The 18,447-nt window shown below is 42.0% G+C and overlaps 1 protein-coding gene across 4 annotated transcripts in view; it reads right to left on the bottom strand.

The window, feature by feature from the left end:
- CFH (complement factor H) overlaps positions 1–18,447 on the bottom strand; it is a 142,836-nt gene that overhangs the window by 32,242 nt on the left and 92,147 nt on the right. For 2 of the 4 annotated variants that reach the window (XM_069967462.1, XM_069967463.1), the window contains 8 exons: positions 17,495–17,530; positions 15,958–15,993; positions 11,708–11,749; positions 11,405–11,446; positions 8,889–8,930; positions 4,937–4,993; positions 2,416–2,601; positions 483–665 (listed from right to left, as the gene is read on the bottom strand). In XM_069967462.1, coding sequence (XP_069823563.1) covers positions 483–665; positions 2,416–2,601; positions 4,937–4,993; positions 8,889–8,930; positions 11,405–11,446; positions 11,708–11,749; positions 15,958–15,993; positions 17,495–17,530 — 624 coding nt within the window. The remainder of the gene's footprint in view (positions 1–482; positions 666–2,415; positions 2,602–4,936; positions 4,994–8,888; positions 8,931–11,404; positions 11,447–11,707; positions 11,750–15,957; positions 15,994–17,494; positions 17,531–18,447) is intronic. The other 2 variants (XM_069967465.1, XM_069967464.1) reach the window with 2 other exon arrangements.

Raw genomic sequence — 18,447 nt, 5'->3', positions numbered from 1 at the left:
AATATGTAATTTTCAGTAAGATTTACAGCCATAAATACACTGCCTAAATCTCAACGGAACCTTACAAATTCCATTATATATTAGTGTTTTTTATGATGAATGAATAATCAGATTTGTTGCAATATTGATTTAGCATGGTGTCATGGATATAAGTGGAATGGAAGCCACAAAGCCAATATGAACCGTGGCTTAACCCAAATCTAAACATGGTAATATTAGAATTATAATTAACAAAACTATAATATTGGGTTTCCCAATGCCATTTATGACAATACCTCCATATATTATATCACATTTTTAAACATCTTGGGGAAGATTTATTAAACTATTGTGAAGTACAATTGGCTCAGTAGCCCCTAGCAACCAATCAAATTCCACCTTTCATTTTCCAAGAAATCTGAAGAATTTAAAGTGGAATGTGATTGGTTGCGAGGGGCAACTAAGCTGGTTTTACTTTACACCCCTTTGATAAATCTTCCTACCTTTGCATGTTGGTAGTGCCGTCCATCGTCCATTTGAACAAGTAGATTGATTTAGCCCATTGAGGTGAAATCCAGGATTGCAGATGAATGTCACAACATTATCAGTCATATATGCGTCTTTTTTGGTGGACTCAGTTATGTCACCATTGTCTATGCTTGGTGCATTCCTGCATGGTATTAATTCTTGGATGAAAGAAAAAGCAAATATTACATTACCATTACTTTAGGACTGTACTTTAATAAAGTCAGTGTAACATGTCAGTGGGCAGTACAGATGTTTTTAAATGAGCTAAATATAGAGTTAGATACAGGCAGACTGCAGCAAAAAGTAGTGAGATCAGTTTTTGACCTATAGTGTTAAAACAATATGTACTTGTGTCTTGAGCTGATCACCTACACATCGCTACTATACCATATGTTTTGCTGGATGAAGTGCTTGATGCCCCTCCTTAAAGGGTATTCTGATATCAGGTATAAATTAAAGGACAAGTGCCATGAAAACCTTTTTCCCAGTAATTGAAGCACATTACAAAGTTATATAACTCTGTAATATGCTTCAATCACCTATCTGCCTCCCTTCCCTGTCTTTTCCCCCCTCCACCCCCCACCAGGAAGTGTCCTAACACAGACCTAATTACTGTTGTCACCGTCACCAAGCTCTCTCAGCTCCTTCTCCTGTTACACTAGCCTCCCCCTCCCCTGCCTTGTCAGGTGACTCAGCTTGCTCAGCTCCCATTGGCTGAACAACTGCAAGCCATCACTTGGACTGCGGAGGGGGGGCTGCTGTAACAGGACTTAGAGCAGCCCTCCTGCTTATGACTCATCCTCACAAGAAGGAGCTGCCTGGTGACGGTGACGGCAGTAATGAGGTCTGTGTGAGTTAGGACACTTCCTGGTGGGGGGTGGAGGGGGGAAAACAGGGAAGGGAGGCAGATAGGTGATTGAAGCATATTACAGTGTTATATAACTTTGTAATGTGCTTCAATTACTGGGAAAAAGTTTTTCATGGCACTTGTCCTTTAAAGATGCTACAGAAGCATATACAGATGTAGCCATTGTCACCATGATCCGGTTGACGCGTCAGCCTATCACAGTGAATTTTCTTCATCAAAGACACCTGGAACACACTGGGTTTTAACAATTACTTTTTACATTTCACCACCAGGTGGCGCATGGAACAATGTTGCCCTATAGCAAATAGCTTTTTGCTCTTAGGTAGGAAACCCTGTACAGAGCATGGACTCCAGGCATGATGACGGGAGTCCAGGCTCTGTTACAATAGGCAGGCATGCTTCCCAACTCTACCCCTACAGTATGGCATCCTTACTGACAGCTCCTGAGCAGAAGAAGTTTATAAGCCAACAGGAACGCTGTCATACAGTACTATAGTTTGGAATAGTGATTCCTCTGCTGTTATAATGCTCAGGATAATAGGATTTATAACCAGGGCCTTATATTGGGAGTTGTAGCTAGTTTTATCTGCAGTCGGAAATAAATGTACTGATTGAGACCATGTTCAGACATCGCATAATAGCGGCCATTCTTTGACCCGGCCAGATCACAGAACGGCCAGTGTTATTGAAGATCATCCTGGCCGGTACTGCAGTACCAGCCGAATGATCTTCATTTCTGCTGAATTCGGATGTGAGCGCACCCATGTGTGCCTGCATCCGAATTCCCCACTGCAGACAATCGAGCGTGCGGTTTTGTCACACTAAGGGCCCCCCTTACCAGCACCAAATAATTCATGTAAAAAACGATGGTACATCCGCTTTAATCCCAAATATACTAAATTAACCATCACAAAATATAGTATATATTTAAATTTGAAAAAAGTAATAAAAAAATACAATATATATATATATATATATATATATATATATATATATATATACACATATACACACACACACACACATACAAGTAAACTTACGGATGCACACTGGAGGTAGTTCCCAACTTCCTTCAATACACCGAACTACTTGAGAGCCTTGTATCTTATATCCTCCGCTACACATCATGGTAACATTGTCACCGCTGTAATACTCCTTTACTTCCCTTAGATCTTTAATTTCAGCATTTTTTGGAATATACGGAAGAGGACATTTTTTTCTTTTTTCTAAAGGTCAATAAAAAGTATTAATGAGCATCACTGTTTAACAATCGTAGCCCTCTACACCATTGCTGCTTGGCCCTTTTCTCTAGTGACTGGCTTAGAGGCCATCTCCTGCAGGGGTACCCAGTCCGAGGACGCAGGAATTAGCCGAACAGAACAAAGACTGAGGGCAGCTGCTGGAAATGGAGACAATTGAATATGTTTTCTTTTTTCTATTTCAAACGTTTCTGTTCCTGGATTTCCCATTTCCTTGCTAGTGGTTTCCCATTTATACACACAAAACATTACTCAGCAATAAGTTGACAATAGTTTTTTTTATATTCGTATTGTACCTTTTGTGCTGGCACTTTATCATATTGTGATACTGCCTTATTCCAGTATGTATCTGGCATGGATTAAATATCTAATTTGAAGAATTTCACCAGACCGAGATGATAAACCAAATCAGTTCAACCAGCTCTTAAATCATATTCCTTATTATATAGCTGAAAGACAGACGCCCAGAAAGGAGTATGATGGGGCATTCCCACCAAGTATGGAGGTATAAGCCAATGGCTGCATTACATTCCCACCATGTAGGAGAAAGGGATAGGAATATAGCATGTAACCTCTCTGGGCATCTATACCACCTGCTCAACACTAAGTATGTTCCTGTACCCTGCATGAGATAGACGCTTTGTAGGTGAGTAGAAAAAATTCAGCTCATCTTCAGAGAAGGTTTTACACAAGTCTTTCTGCCAGTGCAGGATGTAGGGAGGTTTAGGGTCCTCCTCCAGACTCCCAATAAGTGCTCCAAAAATCAAGGAAACTGTATGAGAGGGTGGTGAGGACGGGACACATAGAAGTTCAAATGTTGGCAAGAAGAGGGCATGTTGGTAAGAAGAGGACCTGTTAACCAATGCAAATAACAAGACCAGAGAACACCTAAGTCACTGGCAAGTAACTGGATGCAGCCACTGGCGCGACTGACTACTGACTACTACACGGACCCCGGGACAGATCTTGGATAAAAAGCAGCTATTCGAAGGTACAAGTGGTTTTGGGAGGACAGATTGTGTGTACAGAGTCGCTTTAAGTGTGTTCTGGCCATATGAACTAGACTGTCTTCTATAGAAAGAACGAATTCATGGTGCATGTATACAGCAGGAATAAGCAACTATTTGCAGCCCCCCCCCCTCCTCCTACACACACATAGACACAGTTTTAGCAATTGGTGGGGATCTGAATAATAGGATTAGAGAGTGCCTAAGTCACTGGCAAGTAACTGGGGGCAGAATTATTAGCTTCTGCACAGCATCACTACTTAAAGAGGATGTACCAACAGATACATCCTCTTGAATTTAACCCACCGATACAACGGCGCCGTCATGGGGAAGCCAGTGCCGCGGTCCGTTATTCGAACCATGACCCAGTTCCCGTGTACGGAGCCGTTCTATGCACGGGTATCGGGCCCGCCCCCAGTGGGAGGGAATTCTCTCCCCTGTATGACGCGGCTCCTTTAGAATCAATGGAGCCGTGTCATAGAGGGCAGGTGCTTAAGCACCGGTCTGGTACTCGTGAATAGAACGGCGCCGTACACGGTAACCGGGGCGCGGATCGACCGAAATGACGGTGCGGTGCTATCGGTGGGTAAAATTCAAGAGGATGTACCTGATGGTACATCCTCTTTAACCTCTGCCTGGCTGACAAACTGACTAGGAGGCATACAATGTGTGCCTCAAGCTCAGCTGCAGTACTTACAGGAGTTGGAAATCCCAACAGGGTTCAAAAGCAGACTGTATCTGTATTGCTGCTAAGCCAGAGGCCTATACTGTGTTACTTGTCCTGGCTGAGTCTTTATCAGTACTGCAGACTCTAGTGAAAGTCACATTGCCATCACTAGGTGTTCTGCTTCTCCAATGGGGTTAAATTGGGATGCTTTGCAAAATGAGTAGAAGACATACAGTGTATGCCTCCAGCTCAGTAGTAGTACTGACACTGGCCCACTCCGGATCAGAAGATTTCTGCTCTTGAGTGGGGTACCCAGTTTAAAGTGAGAATTCCTACTCTGAATTTACTCAACTCAGCTTGGTCCTTGAACAGCCTTCCAGAATTGATTGTGTTCGAGAATAGAGGAATAAGTGTAAATAACACCTTTGTAATTACATGAATACTGATGGAACGTGGCCTAAAGTATTGCACCCTCAACAATGCTCTGCCCTAGGCACAGCGCTTCAGATGCCTTGTGGCGATATCACTACTAAGCTAATAATCTTGTGACACATTTTGGTATATACCAAGCCATTGGGAAAGGTAAAGAAAGACATTTTGTATTAGGGGATAGAGATTCAAAACATACCTTTTGTATCATCAACTGCTGGTGAGGCTGTGGCCGTTGATTCAGTTGGGTTCCCCTCTACAAGAAAAAAAGTAAAGAAAGATAAGTATTTATTCTTTGGATAATACTTTAATACTTCTCCACTGCATTACATTAATGGGATGCAGGGATCCCAATGGTGCGGTCCTTGATTTAAAATGCCACCTAGTTCCCATGGTCTGTGGCGTTCTTTGGCCGTGCACTGGTCTGACTCAATATATTCCATTGATTCTAATGGAGCAGAGTTACAGAAGGGAGGGCTTATGTTCCCAGTGTGTGCATAGACCTGGGCTTGTACACGGCAAAAGAACTACGCAGAGCGCGGTACCGGGCAGCCGATACCACGCCAGCGCTGATCTGCTTCTGTTAAAAAAAAAAAAAAAAAGCAATGTACCTAATGGTGTCATTTACCATGTTTGATAAATACCATATGTTTTATTATGCTGATCAGTATGATAAGGGCAATAGAAAATGTATGTGTGTTTTGGGTTGAACTACTTAAAAATTATAAACACTTTAAAAATCAGCCATCATATTCCAAGAGTCATAACTTTTTTTTATTAATTGCAGCCACAGCTATGCCATCTATTGAAAGGGGGTATTTGATGGAAATTGTCATGTACTGACAGGAGTTGTAAGATGGGGATATGATGTATTAAGCAGAGGAATACAAAGGGCAATGTCATGTCCCAGGAGCCATGCACAATAGTGACCAAAATGGTCCAGGATCTGGTAAATATAGGGGTCTGATCTAGGTCTGACTTAGAGGACTGCATTGGTGGGCAATACTGGCCTACTCAAAACTTTGGCATGGAGCCCAACACTAGTTATGCCCTGTTTGGGAAGGATATCAAATAGTAGTACTCCCTTGTACAGGTACAGTATAATATCTTGTATAAGTCAGCCTAACATTTTAGTAGTTTGGGGGAAATGGGGAACCACTTCTATAAAAATTTAAAGTGTTATTGTCGTTTTTTAATATTTTTTGTTGTTGCAGAAATCAATAGTACAGGCGATTTTAAGAAACTTTGTAATTGAGTTTATTAGCCGAAAAATTTCATCATGAAAAAGTAGTTTGAAGCTCTCCCCCGTTCTTCACTGTTCTCTATAGAGAGGGGAGGGTTGGAGGGAGATGAGGAAACAAAACAGGACAACAAAGAGTTAATTTACATCTATCTCCTCTGACAGTCAGCACTGACCTCTCTGACCTCTAAATATCGGCTTTCACACAGGTCCTCCTGTGTAATCCTTTGTTCTCTGCTCTCTGCTGGCGACTAATCTCCCCCTCCCCTCTCAATAGAACAGACAGGGCTCGACTGATGTAAAAGAGTCGAGATTCCCTGATAATGAGCAGTAGATGAGAGAGGGGGAGGAGAGGGGGACCTGGGAAAAGTCTTTTTGAATGCAGATAATGGCATATTTGCCTAATAAACCCAATTACAAAGTTTCTTAAAATCGCCTGTACTATTGATTTCTGCAAAAAAAAAAAAGTAAATTTAAACGACAGTGGCACTTTAAAGCAAAGTCACCAGTGTAGAAAAAGTTTAAAGGTGCTTAAAGGGGAACCATAAACAGGTTAGATGACTAACCTGCTGATAGTCCTGTATAGCGCTGGGGACACTGGGGAGGAACGCCAGTCCTGCATTGTTATTCGGGGTAAACTCCGCTCCTGAGCACCGTTACAAGCACTGCCGCGTCATCTGGCCCTTCCTATGATAATCAATAGGGGGCGTGCCGGATGACCCAGCAATGCTCCTAACAGTGCTCAAGAGCGGAGTTTAACAACACGGGACAGGTAAGACACATACATCATGTATGGGGGGGGGGTAGTGTTCCAGGCACTAAAGGGGGATATCAGTAGATTAGATTCGTCTAACCTGATGATAGTTCCCCTTGTTTGGGGGGGGGGGGGGGGTGTGTGAGAAAATGTTTCTCTATAGTAAATTATTTGGTTACTGATGAAATGGTCTAAATTGCTGGAAAAGCATACAAATTAATTATTTTGAGGTAGAGAAGAAAACAAATTTGGCTAAACTATTAAAATATGGCGGGTATATTGCACAGCTTGATGTGAATATAGAATACAGTTCCAAGAAAAGTACATTGGAGATGAGGGTGGCGTCGTGCCACTGGACGTGCAGGGTGACAGCATGCCACTGACCCAGCAAGTTGCCAGCAATAGTAAACAGGCATTACGGTCTCTGCTAACATGCACTTCAGCACGGATGTATGGAGTTCCAACAAGGGTAATCATGTCTCCAAGGTACTATTGTGGACTTTCTAGGCACACTTCCTCTTTTGCCTCAGGCTCCTCAACGTCCACACCCTCCCATCCGTCCATAGCTGGTGATATTGATAGACCCTTGTTTCCGCAACAAAATGATGGTATTTTATCAACCTTCCAAGAGAGATGCCAAAATGGCATACTACAACAAATTGTGCAGTCGGTTGTTCAGCACGAAGAGGTCAGGGGCTCACTCTGCACTCCCATGACTGTGTGGTGAGGCCGTTATAATCCCAAGGAAAATACACCTGTCATGCCAAATTGTGGAGATCCTAATATGTGTTAAGATGAACGGGGGAAGCACGGCCTGTGTTAAGGATAACGCTACAGGCAACTGATTCGTGTTATAAGCCGTCCATCACATGTCAGGACAGGCAGCGGCGTTATCTGTAACACAGGCCATGCTTTCCTGTCAGCGTGGTGACTTGTGACCTTTTTCTCTCATGTTTAACTGTATCGGGACACAGGCCTGACAGAAATGTTTTTTTCTGTGCACAGGCTGTACTTCATGCTCCCGTGGGAAAAGTGGAGCCTCTCCATGTGGCGGGGGAAAGATATTGTCCTAAAAACAAGTTTTAAACTTGCAGCCCTATGTCAAATTGTGCCCTAGGCTTCTCCACCTCTCCATTCCTCCTCCCCACCCTGTTCATCATTAGGAATGCCCGAGGCAGGATTTTTCCAATTAATCACCTGTCCGAACATTGCACAGGTGCCTTAACGATCCAGCAAAGGTACAGTGTTCAGACAAGTGATGAATAGGAGAAATTGTTCTAGGGACATTCCTATTGATGAAGAGGGCAGGGAGGAGGGACGGAGGGGTGTCGCAATCCTAGGTCATGGGTACTCTAGGCCACGCCAATTTCACACAGGGCTACAAGTTTAAAAGTTGTTTTTAACGACAAAAACTGCTTCACCTGCCGAACAGGCCCCAGGACAGAACTTGGATCTTAAAAGCAGCTATCCGAAGGTACAAATGGTATGGGAGGGCCAGATTGTAGGTACAGAGTCAACTTAAGCTTTGCAAGCAAATGGTCACCGAACTGCTTCTGCAGATGAAATTGTGCACAAACTATTGTAGCTGTTAATTTTTAAGTTTTTTTTTGTTTGTTTGTTTTCCCCGACTGGGATAGAAACTAAACTTTTCGGGAAAAAAAAAAAAAAAAAACCTGTGTATCAGCCGAATAAAATTTTTAAAAAGTTCACTTATTTCTGTTTTTGAGCCACTGCTGTTTACAAGTTATCTCTGGTGACAAATATGTCTGATTCAGAATTATCATCCATATGGGGAGCCCCCTGCAGTTCTCCGCACCCCCCATCCCCGCAGCATTTACCCGCTCACGTGTAATATCACCGGCAGCGAGCAGGAAAAAAGGAGCAAGTGAGCACTAACTTGACAGGGGCTTAAAAATGAGCATTGTGATAAAATCTCAAAGAAAACAACTGGCAACCCAGAATGTGATGGGAATGAACTCAAGTCACTGCAAAAGCACTGGCCCTCAGATGCCTAGTGGCAAACACGGCCATGACGTCATATCATGTTTTCTCTTTAGGTTAGCCATCTTGTGACATATTCTGATATATATTGATCCATTAGGAAAAGTAAAGAAGGACACATTCATATCAAATATTGGCTAGATATTCTAAACATACCTGCTGGTGAGGCAGTGGTCTTCAACTGAATTGGTTTATTTTCTAACAGAAAAAAGTAAAGAAAGATAAGTACTTATTCTTTGGATAATACTTTAATACTTTTCTACTGTGTTACATTTAGTATCCATTTACAGACATGCAGACAACAAAAAAATTGTTTACCATTGTTAGTAGTTTATTTCATATGTAAATAAGGCGATTTGATTCACCTCGGCCAGACCAACCCTTTTTGTGAGTACTGGGGCAGCGCTCTGCAATGATGTAACTCCAGCACTCCACTGTTAAGAGAGTGCTGGAAGAATATTTATTGGGGAGTGGGGGGCAGCAATGTTAGGATTAACAGCTAACAGCTATCTGACAGAGTAAGGCTATGTAAGTTACGTAATAATCACGGCTGTTGTTGCTGATTTGTAACTACAGCCATGATTACTACAGAACTTACATAGTGCTGCTTTCTATGGAATCCCAGCCGGAGTGTATACATATAGTATACACTCCGGCCGGGATCCCTAGAAGCGCCACAAATGTTAGTTTTCTGCGGCCGCTATTTATTGAACAGCCGCCGCAGAAAACCTGTCAGTGCACACAATGGAGTGTGCGGCTCCGGTTGCATGCTCCATTGTGTGCAGCGGCGAGTTGAGATGCGGGCATGCTCGGATTATCCCAATTCATCAGGAGTAAAGACCATCTGGCCGGTACTGCAGTATTGGCCCGGATTATCTTCTCTGACACCAGCCGTTCCTTGACCAGGCCGGGTCATGGAACAGCCGGTGTCTCATACCATGTGAACATGGCCTAAGGCCATTTTTTTCATCTGTTTTTGCAAAAAATGCATTCTTAAAAGATGCATTCATTTGCATCCGTTTTTCCATTGGCTTCCATTATAAAAAAAAAAAATGGATCAAAGCGCATCTCTTTTTTTAACATATACAATGTACTCGACCTTATTTTTGTGTATGTTAAAAAAAAACGGATGCATTTTGATCCTTTTTTTTTATAATGGAAGTCAATGGAAAAACAGATCAAGAAGGATGCAAACAAATGCATCTGTTTTTTTTTTTTTTTTTGCTATATATTGGTACATACAGATTCATTTAAGGATTTATTTATTTATTTTTTTTTAGTTGAATTTATAAAGCCAACCTTTTACTCATTTCAATGGAACTGAGTTTCAAAACCCCACTCAAACTGAAGACAACAGTATGGGGAAAGTGGCCATGTTTTTGTAGCGCTGGATAACCCCTTTAGGCTATGTTCACACTACGTATCTTTCCGCTCGTAGTGCGAATCGCGAATATACGCACGTAGTTTTGAGGTTGATGCGTTCGCTTGAAAGTATACGATATACGGCCGCACAGTTCACACTACGTATGAGCTTACGACCGGATCGTATACGGCGCCGTGAAAAATGAACAAGACCATTGTTTGAGGACGGAAATGTTCCAACTCACGGCCGAGGATTTCCATGCGGTCCTGTACGGAGTACTTATTTCAGTCAAATTGAACTTGATTTTTCGATCCAAAAGGTTCTGTGAGTCTTATTGGGCTGGGCGAAGATTTCCAAGTAAATGACCTGCTTCAGATCGCTTCGAAACAAGCTAGGGAAGCAGAACTGTACTACGGGCGTATGTTCGCGGTTCGTACGCATCCGGCCGCATGTTGACTTTTCCCACGCCCGTAGTTTCAGCCGCACATGTACGGCGGCGTAAGAACTGCGGACGGAATCGTACGCAGTGTGAACATAGCCTTACAATAGAAAGAATGAACTAAAGTTTTATATTTCGCGTAATTTACCTCATTGCATGAATACCATAAACTAAGGGTTAATTGTTCATGTGATATCTTGTACAGTATGTGTATGGCAGTAAGTTTTTAGTAACCTTCCTAGGCTTATTACAGGCCTACAAAACGCTTCCCTCAAGTTTTACCCTCTATTGTACTTCTATTGTCGCACTCTGTACTTCTAAGTGCTGTATAGAGAGGAGAGCTATGGCCTACTAGACTAAAGGCCCTATTCCACGGAACGATTATCGTTCGTTTTCGGACGATATCGGCCGCTACGGACGATAATCGTTCCGTGGAATAGAGTGCAACGATCAGCCGACATCGTTCATGTCGGCTGATCGTTGCAGTCGCTTGTTTTTCAACATGTTGAAAAACAAGCGACTGATATAGCAGCGATCTGCTGCCGTCGCTCCGTTGAATAGGAGCGTCGGCAGCAGATGCTGCTATATCCTATGGGCTGCCCGGACGATCTAGCGATCCCCCGGGCAGCCCCCCCGCAGCTCACCGCCGCCCCCTCCCGCACTCACCCGCTCGCTGCAGCCGCGTTGAATAGCGGCGGCAGCGAGCGGGGAACGAGGAGCAAACGAGCTCCGACATCGCTCGTTTGCTCCTCTTAACGACCCGTGGAATACGGGCTTAAGAAAGGGGTAAACTACTGCAGGCTAGGAGAACACCTATTCACACTGTTGAGGATTATCGCTCAATAAAGTCTTTAGAGATTTTAAACATACCTGCTGGGGAGGCAGTGGTCTTCGACTGAATAGGTTTCTTATCTAACAGAAAAAATTTGAGAAAGATACAGTAAGTACTTATTCTTTGGATAATACTTTAATACTTTTCTACTCTGTTACATTTAGTATCCATTCACACACATGCAAAAAACAAAAATGTTCAATATAATATCATGTTTTCTCTTTAGGTTAGCTATCTAACCTAAAGAGAAATTGAATCTATTCTGAGATATATTGAGCCATTAGGAAAAAGGAAAGAAGGACACATCGATATAAATTATTGGCTAGAGATTCTAAACATACCTGCTGGTGAGGCAGTGGTCTTCGACTGAACAGGTTTCTCATCTAACAGAAAAAAAGTAAAGAAAGATAAGTACTTATCCTTTGCATAATACTTTAATACTTTTCTACTGTGTTACATTTATTATCAATTTACAGACATGCAGAAAAAAAAAAAAAATTAGGCTTTAATTCCTTAAAGGGAAACTTAACAACAGGTTAGAAGCATCTAACCTGCTGTTATGTCACTATAGTGCACGGGGCACTGATGATGAAGATATTTTTTTACCTTCATCCTCAGCATAGTTGTTTGCAGTTTATTTCATATGTAAATTAGGTGATTTGGTGCACTGGAGGTGCACTGATCCACCCCGGCCAGCCCAACCCTTATTTATAATTTTGATTGATCCAGGTCTAAGTATTCAGACCTTAACTGATAGTGAGAATGAAAAGAGTTGGGCTCATAGACTTTCATTATGCATCTCATAATGTGACACAGAGCCGGCAGAGGACTGCGCTGAGCTAGTTCACAGGTTCACACTACGTTTTGGCAATCCATTTTTTTTCATCCGTTTTTTTTTTTTTTTTTTCAAAAAACGGATGAAAAAAATCCAGATGACTTTGTGTGCATCCGTTTTTCTATTGACTTCCATTATAAAAAAAAAATGGATCAAAACGCATCAGTTTTAACATAAACAAAAATGTTACTTGATCCTATTTTTGTGTAAGTAAAAAAAAAAGGTGCATTTTGATCCTTTTTTATTTTTATAATGGAAGTCAATGGAAAAAATTAATCAAGACGGATGCACACAAATGCATGTTTGTTTTCGTCCGTTTTTTGCTATATATATTGGTATATACAGATTCATTTTAAGGCCATGTTCACATGGCGTGAAACACCGGCCGTTCTGTGACCCGGCCGGATCACAGAACGGCCGGCGTTACTGAAGATCATCGCGGCCGTTACTGCAGTAATGGATGATCTTCTTTTCTGAGAAGATCAAATTCAAACATGACAGCTGCATTTAAATGCCCTGAACAGCCCCATCCCTGGTGTCTAGTGGATGGTCCTCTCCCCTTCGTGCAATCACAAAGGGGAGATCCCGTCTTCGTATTAAGCTGGGCCTCAGTGTCGGAATGATGCTGATCCATGGATCTGGTCTGTATTATATACATAGCATTGACCTCTATGAGAGAACAGTTTTGTGTATATAGAAGTCCCCCATAGGGCAAATAGTGTACCTACTCATGTGGGTCTGTACGTGAAAAAATATAAGTGCTATGGCTGTTTAAACACGAGGAGGGGGGGGGGGGGATGCAAAAATGAAAATTAGCTCAGTCCTTAAGGGGTTAATAGCTAAGAGTATGGGTTTTTCCTCTTTAAGGGTGGGTTCACACTGAGGAATTCTCGTGGATAATGTCTGTGGAATTCCGCTGTCTGTCCGAGTGCACGGCCGCACGCCTTTCCGCCAGCTCCATAGACACCATTCTATGGGCTGGCTGATTCCGCATTGATGTCTATGGAGCCGGCTGATTCCGCATTGGTGTCTATGGAGCCGGCAGAAAGGCGCGCGGTCGTAGGTGTGGACAGACAGCAGAATTCCTCAGTATGAACCCACCCTAAGTCATGCAACACTAGCATAGGTCGTAAGAATCCCCACAGCAGAGTGCAATGTGTACCTGGACAGGCCCCCTTTGGGTAGTCCCCCTAGCCTCAACTAAAAGTCTTTCTTATTTACTCAAGTAACTGTCAAAGACTTTCAAAACCCTAAAGTACCTCCTGGGTCACTAAAAGGGAACTTGCTCTGTGTAAACATGGCCATTCCATTAAAAACGGCTGTACTGTTACTTTAATTTGTCTCTGCAGCCTGTTTTGGCCTTAAAGGAGAAGTCTGGCAAAAATGTTTATTAAAGTATTGTATTGCCTCCCAAAAGTTATATATATCACCAATATACACTTATTATTGGAAATGCACATAGAGTGCTTTTTCCCTGCACTTACTACTGCATCAAGGCTTCACTTCCTGGATAACATGGTGATGTCACTTCCTGGATAAAATGGTGATGTCGCTTCCTGAATAATATGGTGATGTCACTTCCTGGATAAAATGGTGATGTCACGACCAGACTCCCAGAGCTGTGCGGGCTGTGGCTGCTGGAGAGGATGATGGCAGAGGGATGCTCAGTGTCCCTCCAGTGCCCTGTGTCCCTCAGTGTCCCCCTGCCACAGCCCGCACAGCTCTGGGAGTCGGGTCATGACATCCCCACGACAATACAATACTTTAATAAAATTTTCGCTGGACTTCTCCTTTAATGCCCAGGGCCTAATTTTTAAATCTGACCTGTCTCTCTTTATGTAGTAATAACTCTCTGATGCTTTGAACTATTACGCTTATTCTGAGACAGTTTTTTCATGACATATTCCTTTTTATGTTCATGGTAAACTAGTAGTTTTTTTTTTTTTACAAAAAAAATCAATATTTGCACAAAAATTTGAAAAATTTTATGTCACGTAAACTAATTATAAGTGCAATATCTAAAACATATCTACTTTATGTTGACGTTATTTGGTGACTGTTCTTTTACTTTACTTTTACTATGAAATCACTTTGAAAGCGATTTTTCAAATTTTCATGAAAATTTCAAATTCAGATTTTTTAGGGACCAGTTCAGTTCTGAAGTGGATTTGCGGTGCCTGAATCTTATAGTTACCCCCATAAATCCCTCCAATGTAAAAACTGCACCCCTTAAAGTATTCAAAGTAACATTTCATAAGTTTATTAACCCTTTAGATGTTTTTTTGAGAAATTTAAGCATGTTAGAGGGGGAATTTAACAATAAAATTTTTCTGGAAGCTATTTCATTTTAATCCATTTTTTTTTTCTGTAACACAGCAAATATTCATTGAAAAATTAAACCTTTCTTTTATTCCAATGAAATACCCCATATGTGGCTGCAATGCGTAACCTGATTAAACCACAGGCCTCAGACATGACAGAGGCCTGGTGACTTGTGGGGACTTTTTTTACTTATGTTTTTTTTTTAGCCATTATATTGAGTCACAGAGGCCTTGCGGTGCCAAAATATTTGTGGAAGACAAGTTGACATTTCCATCGGTAACCTTGTGAGGGACATGTGACATGATCATTTTTAATTTAATTTAATTTATGAGGTGATATGAATAAAAAGCACAATTTAGCAGCTGTTCTTCAGTATTTTTTTTTTCTACGCCGTTTACTACTTATTACATATGACACATTATCTTTATTAGTCAGGTCGGTACGATTACAGTGATATCCATGTTATATAGCTTTTGTTATAGTTTATGGCATTTATACTATAAAAGCTGTTTGTGTCTTGCAAGAGCGGTAATATTTTTATTTTTTTCGCTAATGAAGTTATGTGATGGCTTTTTTTTTTGCAGCATAAGCTGATGTTTTTATTGATACACTTTATAGGGTACATGTGACATTTTGATGGCTTTCTGTTATTTTTTTTAAGGAACATTAACAAAAATTGTAAAAAAAAAAAAATCTTGGTTTGTTTTTTATTTATTTTTTCTATGGCGTTAATCAGGTGGCATAATTAATGTAAAAAGTTAAAAGATGAGGTCATTACGAGTGTGGTAATACGAAATATGTGTATTTTATTTATAAGGGATAATTTATTATGGTGGAATAGCAAATACGTATATTTATTTATTTGTATCGTATTATTTATTTCCATTTGCATGTTGTGTTTGTTTGTTTTTTTACATTTTTTGTCACTAGGTGATCACATGGTAGGGCAGGGAGCAGATCTCCCTCAGGATTCCCCATAGAGGCTGCGGTCACACGTCTATGGGATTAACTGCCCGGAGAGGAGTACAGCTCCTTTCGGGGAAGTGGCTGCGGGAAGAGGCAATGTGCAGCAGCCACCTTCCGATCACCGCTAGGGACAAAGGGGGGAGGCAGGGAAAACATGACGTTCCGGAAATGTCATTATGCAAGTACTACCTGCTTTTCTTGATGTTCCCGGGACATCATTTTGCGGCAAGGGGTTAAGAACTTGTCAAGGAAAAATTTTCAACTGTTAAATGTCTCCCATAGAGATTTCGAGAATTTGCAAAAAAGGACAAGTTTACATTTCAAGAATGTAGTGTGAACCCAGCCTTATCACTAAAAAACTTTTGACTTAAGTCAGAGACATATTATGTTTTCTTTCTCTGTTAGTTATCTAGTGACACATTTTGGTATATACTGTATCTGTTTTTATCAGGGGGATACAGAGCATACCTTCATTATCAACTGATGAGCCAGTGCCAGGTTTCTCTAATTAAAAAAAATAAAAAAAATAAAAAGATAATTACTGTTTAAATAATAATTTAATGCATATTTATTGCTTTACCATTTATGCAGAATCCAATTACACCTGCTGATATGCTGCAGAAGTTTTTTACCTGATGACCGCAGGGCTGTTAATGATTCTCCTCTTCTCCACCACATTCTTTAGTTATTCGCTAATTGGCCTGATCGTAATGAGGGGCTTAGGAGCATTTGGGGCGTCAAACGCCCCACCAACTCCGCCCCCTCCCGTGTTGCCCCCTCCCGTGCCGCTCACTATGCATATATCAATATGCATAGTGGGCGGCCCGGAGCAACCCCCTCGGCCCACCCAGCACGCCGCCTCCCATGCTGCTCAGTCCGCCCCCTCCCTGGGAAAGGGTGGGCTGGGCGGACCTCCAGAAAAGTCTTCTGGTTCTCTTGTATATCAGGTGCTGTACATCTATCACATATGTCTCAATAAGTTTTTTCCAGCTCAGAGCATGGTGGCAGCAGCTATATCAAAAGTATTCATTTATTTATTTTAGTTATGTTCTTAGGCTATGTTCACATGGCGCAAAACACCGGCTGTTCTGTGACCCAACAGCGGGTGTTTGTGAAGATCATCCTGGCTGGTACTGCAGTCACGGCCGGATGATCTTCCTTTGTGCTGAATTGGGATGCAGGCGCATCCATCTGCGCCCGCATCCCAATTCACCGTAGCCGACAATGGAACGTGCAGCTAGAGCCGCACACTTTATTGTGTGACTTGTCGGGCTTGCGCGGCTGTTATTCAATGAATAGCGCTGCACAAAACTGGCATGTCAGTTTTTCGTGCGGCCTCTAGGGATCCCGGCCAGAGTGTATACTATGTGTATACACTCCGGCTGGGATTCCCTCAGCCTGCAATGCACGTAAGGTTTGAATTAATCATGGCTGTTGTTGCGATTTGGCAACAACGGCTGCGATTGATTCAAAATTTACGTTGTGTGAACTTGGCCTTAAAGTGTACCTGTTAGGCTGGGTTCACACTACGTTTTTGCAATCCGTGTTTTTCATCCATTTTTTTGCAAAAGAAAAAACGGATGAAAAAAACTGCTGCAATTGTGTGCATCCGTTTTGATCCATTTTTCCATTGACTTCCATTATTAAAAAAAAAGGATAAAAACGGATCCGTTTTTTTTTTTTACGTACACAAAAATGTAGCTGACCCTACTTTTGTGTCCGTTAAAAAAAACGGATCCGTTTTTTTTTTTTTTACAATGTAAGTCACTGGAAAAACGGATGCACACAAATCATCCGGTTTTCACAAAATGGATGAAAAAAACTGATTGCAAAAATGTAGTGTGAACCCAGCCGTATCACTAAAAAACTTTTGACTTAAGTCTGAGACGTATTATCTTTTCTCTTTCTCTGTTAGTTATCTTGTGACACATTTTGGTATATTTAGAGCCATGAGGAAACGTAAGGAGGGGCACATCTGTTTTTATCAGGGGGATACAGAGCATACCTTCATTATCAACTGATGAGCCAGTGCCAGGTTTCTCTAATTAAAAAAAAAAAAAAAAAAAAAAAAAAGATAAGTACTGTTTAAATAATAATTTAATGCATATTTATTGCTTTACCATTTATGCAGAATCCAATTACACCTCCTGATATGCCGCAGAAGTTCTTTACCTGATGACCGCAGGGCTGTTAATGATTCTCCTCTTCTCCACCACATTCTTTAGTTATTCGCTAATTGGCCTGATGGTAATGAGGGGCTTAGGAGCATTTGGGACGTCAAACCCCCCCTACCAACTCCGCCCCCTCCCGTGCCGCTCACTATGCATATATCAATATGCATAGTGGGCGCGCCGGAGCAACCCCCTCGGCCCACCCAGCACGCCGCCTCCCATGCTGCTCAGTCCGCCCCCTCCCTGGGAAAGGGTGGGCTGGGCGGACCTCCAGAAAAGTCTTCTGGTTCTCTTGTATATCAGGTGCTGTACATCTATCACATATGTCTCAATAAGTTTTTTCCAGCCCAGAGCATGGTGGCAGCAGCTATATCAAAAGTATTCATTTATTTATTTTAGTTATGTACTTAGGCTATGTTCACATGGCGCAAAACACCGGCTGTTTTGTGACCCAACAGCGGGTGTTTGTGAAGATCATCCTGGCTGGTACTGCAGTCACGGCCGGATGATCTTCCTTTGTGCTGAATTGGGATGCAGGCGCATCCATCTGCGCCCGCATCCCAATTCACCGTAGCCGACAATGAACGTGCAGCTAGAGCCGCACACTTTATTGTGTGACTTGTCAGGCTTGCACGGCTGTTATTTAATGAATAGCGCTGCACAAAACTGGCATGCCAGTTTTTCGGGCGGCCTCTAGGGATCCCGGCCAGAGTGTATACTATGGGCCACATGTATCATCCGGCGAACGGATGATTTTCGGTGGAAAGTGCCGATTTGCGTATTTTTT

The sequence above is a fragment of the Dendropsophus ebraccatus genome, chromosome 4, assembly GCF_027789765.1.
Source record: "Dendropsophus ebraccatus isolate aDenEbr1 chromosome 4, aDenEbr1.pat, whole genome shotgun sequence".
NCBI classification, from domain to species: domain Eukaryota; kingdom Metazoa; phylum Chordata; class Amphibia; order Anura; family Hylidae; genus Dendropsophus; species Dendropsophus ebraccatus.
Note: the sequence above shows the minus strand (reverse complement) of the source record. Positions and strands in the feature narration are given on the sequence as shown.